Source organism: Talpa europaea (assembly GCF_964194135.1).
Source record: "Talpa europaea genome assembly, chromosome: 8".
Classification (NCBI taxonomy): Eukaryota; Metazoa; Chordata; class Mammalia; order Eulipotyphla; family Talpidae; genus Talpa; species Talpa europaea.
In genome coordinates, this window is record NC_140075.1 from 45,336,310 (window position 1) to 45,344,725 (window position 8,416).

General features: G+C 40.6%; 1 protein-coding gene across 2 annotated transcripts in view; it reads right to left on the reverse strand.

The window, feature by feature from the left end:
• ALDH1A2 (aldehyde dehydrogenase 1 family member A2) overlaps positions 1-8,141 on the reverse strand; it is a gene marked incomplete at both ends in the record, with an annotated part of 91,578 nt that extends 83,437 nt beyond the window's left edge. For both annotated transcript variants that reach the window (XM_084240833.1, XM_084240832.1), the window contains one exon: positions 8,025-8,141. In XM_084240833.1, the coding sequence (XP_084096959.1) occupies positions 8,025-8,141 (117 nt within the window). The remainder of the gene's footprint in view (positions 1-8,024) is intronic.
• Between the last annotated feature and the right edge of the window lie 275 nt (positions 8,142-8,416).

The following is an 8,416-nucleotide window of genomic DNA, read 5'->3' on the forward strand; positions in this document are numbered from 1 at the left end:
AACAGAAACAAATGATATGCTTGCCAATTCACAAAGAAGGCCAAATGGCCAATAAACATGAAAAGATTCTCAATCTCACAAGAAATCATGAAAATGCAAGTTAAAACAGTAATCAGATACCATTTCACACTGTCAGGTTGGCAAAACTTAATTATAATTAGTATGAGAATTCTTAAGTGTAGGTTAAGGATATAGAGTATTGGGGACTTTGATAGAGGTGGAAACTAGTACAACCACGTTGGGCAGAAATTTGGCAATCCCTAATTAAGTTGTAAATAAGAAACCCCATGAACCAGCAATCACTCCTAAGTGCCTAGAAGGCATATAAGGAAACACATTCAGAAATGTTTAATGCATTGTTGTAGTTGCAAAATACTGGCAGCATCTTAAACAGCAATAGAATAACTGTGATATATTTACAGAATGGAATACTATGCAACAATGACAATGAACTGCGGGTATTTTCAACAGTAGGGAGGCATCTTGAAAATACTATGCTAAGCAAACAAAGCAAATTGAAGAAGGAGATACACAGCCTAGCACCATTTGTGTAAAAAGTTTTAGCATGCAAAGCAACAGGATATATTGTTTATCAATACATAAACATGTATGGATACATATATCTATGGGGGGAAAAGAAATTCCTCTGAGGGGAAGAGAAATTCATTATTTAAAAAAAAAAAGAGAAGCAAATATTGCTAAATGTTAAGAACTAACAAATCTGGGTAGAAAAATACATAGATTCATCTATATATTTAGCATTTTCAATCATGCACCAAGTAATTTATGTACATGTCCTCACTCCTTTCCACTCACTTTGGGGGCATAGGACAGGGTCCATTTATGTACCTTTTTGTGGCCAACAGTGAAAAACAATGCTCTGTATACAAGAAGCCCTAATAAATGTTAAGTGAGTAAACTAATGAATAAATTCAGAGAAGCAAAAAAGAAGCTCTGACTGCAGTTAAAATAAAAAAATAATGCAATTAGATAGCATTCCCTGTGAGCATCAAGTTATATCGGTGCTTTGGATATCAGACTCTTAAATACAGATGAGACAAAATTCACAGGTTGCATGTTTGCTGGAGAATATACCAAATAGTCTAGTACTAACTCCTGATCTCCCAATAAAGGAATTAGTGAGGAAGTCGAATTTTCACAAGTAGGGAATTAAGACTTCAAGTTCGCCTCTGTAAATTGAATAGACATTTTGTAATTTTGTCATCCCAAGCAAAGCCTTCATATTTCCCTGGTCATTGCCCCTATAAACCCTCTAACATGACACATATTTCAGTCTACAGCTTGGGTGGCATGAGTATTGGTGATAGAAATGGGGGAGGAAGGAACGAGGGTATGTTTGCCTATTAGTTTACTAAATCTACACTATTTTGCCAGATCTGCTTACTTGAGGAAAGGCCCCATTCTGTGGCAAACGCCACAAGACTTATATTTTTTGACTCAGTTTAATCTTAAGAAATCCTTAGAAATGAGACGAGGGATCCAAAACCTTAAGTCACTGGACTTCAAAATCAGAAGACTTAGGATAGATGAATATAAATGATATGAGAAGTCATCAAAACAATCTTTTAATTATTTTGGAAATATACTTTATTTATTTAGCATATATTTTATAATCAGGAATAGAAAGGGTTTTGCTATCCAAAATATCCTTATTCCTTTCTATATAACAGACAGGTATTTGCAGTTTCAACTAGAGAGACAAAAAAGCTTTATATCTCTCCAGATAACTAAGGAGAAAGAAACTGCTACTCTAGGTCTCCAAAGGAAGGAGAGGAAATGGAGGCTATAAGCCTTTAGCTATAAGCTAAAGGAAAGTAAAAGCTTATTGGAAGCTTCTTTCTATAATAAAAATTAGAATGTTCATTCACAGACATTCTCACTTTTAACCACATTCTACAGAAGTCAATAAACCCCTGTGTTTAGCCCCAGGGAAGTTTTGTTGAAATCCCAGCAAAAGTTGAGTTGGTAAAAGCACCCAATTATTATTCCAGCTGGAATTTTTCAATGGCTGGATGTGTTTTCAAATCATGTGATCCAACAGAGAGTTGAGGTAAACAAACTTTAAATGTTAAGATTTTGAAGGGCAACAATTAAAACATAACTCCATTTTAAAGGCAAAGAGAAATGCCAAAAAAAAAAAGAAATTCCCAATTTGGAAAATCTCAGTATCTGAAAGATAATATGAAATAGAGCTCAAAGGTGTCTAAAGGAAATTAAAAATCAACCAAGGTGCCATTAGGACAACCACGTCTATGTACATTAAATTTGGTGTTTGAGGGGAAATGACTGCCTTTGAAATAACTTATCACAAAGAAATTTTTTTTAAATACAAAGAGGACCTTCAAAAATAGTCACTATGTGGTCAATTTTTTTACTTGTTGAAAGGTGAAGTGCCCTCAAACTGGATGGGCAGGGTCAAAACTGAAAATCTTTTCAGACTTTAATTATATAAGCTAAGACACGTTTCCATTTCTAAAATCTTCTGAGAATGTCTGCATATATCACCAGATTTATGTACCAATGATTCTGCCCAAATTACTTAAAATACCAGAAACAGCTGCTTGCAACATGAGGCTCAGTCAGTTGGGTATACTGAGGCATATTAATGTTGGATTTTGGTATAAGTATCAGATTTCCAATTTGATTATTGAAATACTGGCTGGGAAACTGATTTAGTGACTTTTTAGCAAAGACAAAACCTTGGTAAGAAAACCCTCAAAGAATCCCATTCAATGAAACTCCTACACAAACATATTAATATTCCATAATTACCCAGAACATTAAACCCAAAATAGTAAATAATGGCCTGTTTTGTAAGGCTATTAATCATGCAATTCTGGTCTTTCTCAAAATGGGTTTCATATTAAACTGGAACTACAAATATAATGGCCACTTTGCAAAAATAAAAGAGAATTAGCATCATCTGTTACTATATGCCACTTAATTTCACAAACTTGCATTATTTAGTCCTACAACTCCTAAAGTAGGTATTATTATCTCAATGTGGACTAATACAGAAATTGACCCTGAATGAATAAACTACTTGAGAGGAGACACCATACATACCTTGTTTACTATTGCATTTCTAGAACTTGGCACTGCAGCTGACATTGTGTGGTGAATAAATGTTAACTGCTAGTAAGTACATATCAACTAAGATTTGAACACAGGCCTAATTTGACTCCAAGGTCTTTCTTTTTTCTAAGGCCTATAAACTTTTTCTTCTAAAATTCAGGTCATATGGTCTCTGCTGCAAACATGTGACTCTGCCATTGTTGTCCCAAAGCAGCTGTAGACAATATGTAATCAAAAGGGTGTGTTCCAATAAAACTTTATTTACAAAATCAGCCAGAACTTTTGTAGTTTGCTGACCCCTGTAAGCTATCACTGAGATAATGAGAAAGACAAAGATATAGATCAGTACTTCTATTTCATTATCCAACTAGTATTTGAGATGTTTTTGGGTGTGATCATGGTGTTTCTCCTATGCAACAGAGAACTAACTGTGCATGCATGGCTTTTCTTAAGATCGGCTTGAAGGAAGTTAGACTTCACAGATCAGGCTTCTTAGAGAATCTTCTACCCACAAACAGAAAAGCTACCATTCCTTATTTTATAATAATAAAGGACAGGAGGACCTCCACAAATGATGATTCCATATGGTAACTAAAGCCAGTACAGTAGAAGGCATCAGGAAAAGACCCCAGGAGAATGATCTAAAGTCCTGTGATGAGGTTGTTTAGTTTCCCTGGGATAAATGTTAAATGAAGATATATAAACATGATAGAAACATAAAAAGGCTGTACAAGCATGCAAATTTATTTTTTAAAAAGCTGAGGTTTTCTATTAGCATGCAGTTTGATTAACAATTTATCATCAAGACCATCTTGAGTAGAGGTCTATAAATAACCAGTTCCATACCATCTTTTAAGAAATAATCTCTGGGACAGACAAAAATCTTGCCCCAGACCTAAAGAAAAAACAAAATATCCCATAAAACATCAACATAGTAACTCAAGGTCAAAATATCAAAAGCAGCAAAAGTTGACCAGTTCATAATTTTTCCATGCCTGCAACAGGGACAACACAAAAAATAAAGATTTAAACTCTTCATCCTTCCCTCTCTTGGGGGGAGAAAAAGGTCTGTGACTGCTTGGAGCTGCAAAACATATGATGAAGAATGTCCTATCAATTTTTTCCCAAGTCAAGACTAAAGATCTTCCTTATCAACTATTCCTACTTCTTCTCACTTCCTGTAGCCAGGTTCTCCCCTTTAAAAGATTTTGCAATGATCAAGTAAGTGCTATTATAAGTATAATTATCATTTTTGTTATTATATTGATCAACTGAATATTTTTTTGTTGTTATTACATGAACACCAGAAAGACCACAGTGCTGATAGCCTGTTTTGGGCATTTGATCTTCTACCAAGTCCTAAGCTCCTAGGAGGCAGATGCTCCCACAGTTTAACTGGCATAAAAGAAAGTAGCATATCAGAAACAGGACCATTTAAATGTCCTTTGAACCAAAATGAAATTGACCCCAGAAAACAGATGTTCAACTTAAGTTGATAAATGAATAAATAAAAGAATAAATAAAAGTTAGCCAATACACTTGAACTGAGCTCTGATTTTTAGTTAACTGCTCTTTATTTTTTCTCTCCTAGTTTAGCAGGTCAGTACTCAATAAATGTCCCTACCCACCCTCCCTTCTCTCCAGCTCCCAACAGTATCAGATGCTAGAAGAAAACACAGCCCTTTATGTTACCTAATGTGGGCATAAATCCTCACTGAAAAATCGATCAACAGAGAGATAACACAATGTGTGTGTGGGGGGGGGGTGTGTGTAGGGGGAGGGAAAAACTGGTAGACCCAGAAGAGATGACAGGGTCAGCAGAGAAGGTAGAAGTGGGGTAACGACAGAAAGTTCCCAAAGACCTTCTGGGAATCTGGAAGAGGTATCTCCTGCACTTAGGCAGTCAGTGAAGTGCTAGCTCTGGTTTTACAACGCGTATACACCTATAATGTATTCAATGACACAAACCTGTAAAAAACACTGATAGAAAAAATTCAGAAAACCTAATCCAGAAAGACACAATTTACCAAATGACTTAATTCTTAAAAGTTTAATTAAAAGCAATCAGATTCCCATGCTAGCTGTTAACCAGTCTTAGAATACAAGCAAGAAAGTATGCATTCTCTTGGCCCCAAAGTGGTCCCCTCGCTGCTTCACATTGGAGTTATCACTCTTCCTTGACCAACACCTAGTCTGTGTGCATGCCTGCCTGCGTGTTTCTCTCTCTCTCTCTCTCCATATTCCTTACTAAGTATCATTTATTTTTAAAACTTGAGGTCTAGCTTGCTTTATTAGGGAATAAATTAGATATATACCAAAGATGGCACTGCCATTGGATCATTAGTCTAAAATGGTTATTGGAGAAAGGTAAACTGAATTTAAAAAGTAAATGTGGTTGTCTGAAAGTTGATACAAAACCCCTAGTTTCACCCTTTTAGCATCCTTGGGGATTAGACACTGTTGGTGCATGTTCACTGGACTTGTGACAGACAAAGGCAATAACTTGTTTCTGACCATCTCTTCTGCTCCTCTTTTACAAATCAGAGAATGGTGAAAGAAAGAGAAAAATACACATTCACACGTGCAAAGGATTCCAAGTGCATGGTACTCGAAATTCTCGTAATCTCATGAACTAGACATAAGTAGCGACTTTATCTTGATCCCCAAATCGTATCCAAAAAATTTATCCCGCTATCCTTCCCCATAGATGTATTCATTTAAAGACAAAAACAACTGAGTGAGGATACACGCATGTCCCTCTCATACTCTTTTCTGACACAAAAACTACATTTCTTTGCTATGTGTCAACTAACAAGCCCTTCCCAACATAATGCTTTTTTAGTTATTGCCCTTTAAAAACTCCTAATGAATGTGGTATCACTGCTCTAAAGGACTCATTCTTCTGTTTAAAACTGCAAAGATAATTTCCCTTACTGATCATACATTACCCTCGGCTACTTAAAGAGCAGCTTCTGCTGCTCCTGTTCGAAAAGCTACTTGCCCACAAAGTTTCTCTCAGAAAACTGAAAAGTCTCACTAAAGAGCTGAGGAGGAAAGCTGCTGAGAAGGTTCACAGATACCTAATTTTACAAGGTTTTGTGAAAAGAGCCTGCCTTTAGATTAGTATTATTACTCCTTGTTTATGAGGGTTGTTTGTCAAGCCAGAAATAAGGTGCCTCCTCCCCACAAATTAAAGAATCAAGTTACAATCCATTATTTCGTTTCTGATTGTTTTTCTTTGTAATAAGTGGGAAAGTGGATACTGGATAAAAGTCTCCCCTGAGCTAAAAGACTCCACATTAAAGGCTTCAATTAGCTATAAATCAGTTGTCTTTTCTACTAGGGGAACAAGAGAAAAAAGAGTGGGGGTTAGAGGAAAAGAGAACTGGAAGAGCTTCCAAATTAAATTCTGAGACATCCACTGCATACCTAAACTTCTTTCGTGGGTCGTTAGGTAAATCCACTCAAAAGTGAGACTAAAATCCAATCCACCCAAATGTGAGCGTTGGTTCCTCTCTGCCGTACACATCACCTTAAAATAGAACTTGAAGAGGTGAGGGGCCCTCATGAAACAGAACTTGTATGCTGCAGGCTTTTTCTGTGAGTTCCTACACCCCGAGACCTGCCACACATTGGCACTATTGTGATGCAGATAAAGCCTAAATGGCTGTAACTATTAATGACCTCTCATTAAAATGGCTTTCAAAAATTTGTCACACTATCTAAAGAACCTAGCAGGTACATCAAATCCATCCAGACGCTCAAAAATACGAAGCACCCTGATCTGTACTCTAAAACCCAAGTAAAATTTCAACACTCTGATGATTTTTTTTTTGTATTTCTCCTAAGTCAGAACCAAACAATTTACTTCCCCACAAAATTTAGTTTATCTTATACTAAGCATAATGGAAAACAACTTTAACCGTATTTTGTGTACAGTATGTGTTTAAGTCAATCTGGAGAAGTTTGGAATAGAAATCAACGGAAAGGAACAGAAGAAAACTGTAAAAGAACGCAAGTAAACGTGATTTTAAACCCCCTCTATCTCTAATCCTCTCGATCTCCGAAATCGGCTATAACATTCTAATTCCCCTTCTATGTAAATAATTGAAAATGTCTATCTCGATGTTGTGGAATGTAAATTCAATTTACTTTAGGTAGTGAACGCATATTCTTTTGAATGTCGTGCAACAAAAAAATTCCTGCTTGGCAAACCCAAGATGTCAGAGTTAGTTATCAGTGTATTTGTGTGTGTGTGTGTGTGTGTGTGTGTGAGTTTTCAGTTCGAAAGCGAACCCGTTCATTTGCACAAATTTAAAGGCTTTTCAAATTTTCCAGGAAAACCGCCACTGCCGACCAAATTCGATGGAAACGCTGGCATTGGATCTGCTGCGCGGAGCGCCCAGGTTTCCACGAAATCTCTTAGGGCGGCCGCAGCGCCGCGCGTCCCGACCAGGTCCCCGGCAGAGGCGCTCGGCACCGTCCGGGCGCCCCCCGAGCGGCCCCTCAGGCGGCGCGCCCCGCGGAGGACCCGGCGGGGCTGCGGGCCGCGCGGGCGGGGAGCCCGTCCTCCCGCCTCGGGGGAGAGAAGCGGCGCCGACGCCTTCCCCGGCGGCAGCGGGTTCCTCAGACCCGGAGCGGCAGGCGGCGGCCGGAGCGGCGTGGGGAAGGAGCCGTTGACGGGGACCCTCGGCGCGGGCGTTTCAGGTGGGCGCGAGCCCCCCGAGGCGTCCTAAAGCCGTGGCGGGACCTCAAAAGTTCCAACCCCGGGGACGGGGCGTCCCGGCTCCGCGCGGGCCCCCCCCCACCCCGGCCAGCCCCGGGCCAGGCCCTCGCCCCCATCGCGCCTGCCGCCCTCGCCCCCTCACACCGCCTGGAGAGCGAGGAAGGTTCTAGAAAGTCGCCGCGAACGGACGGCAGGCGCTTACCTTGGTGTACTTGATTTCGAGGTTGGGCGTGGGCGACGGCAAGAGGTGCAGGGACGCCATGAGGGCGGCAGGGTCGGCCTTCACCTCGCCGGGCATCTCGATCTTACTGGAAGTCATGGTGGCGGGCGGGGTCTCGCTCGCCCGCGGCGTGGGCTGTGCGGGCTGTGCGCGCGGTCCGCGGGCCGGGGGCGCGCTCGCCTGTATATAGGCAGGTGTCAAGCTGGGGCTCTTCTTATTGGACGTGAGGCCCGCGGCGCGGGGGGTGGGCCATCCTACCTAGGATGCCGGGCGCAGCCCAGATTCCCTCAGAGCCCGCCGCGCGGCCGGGACGCTCGGCGCCCACGGTCAAGTGCGCGCGGCGGGCCCCCTCCCGCCATCCGCGCCCCGCCGGC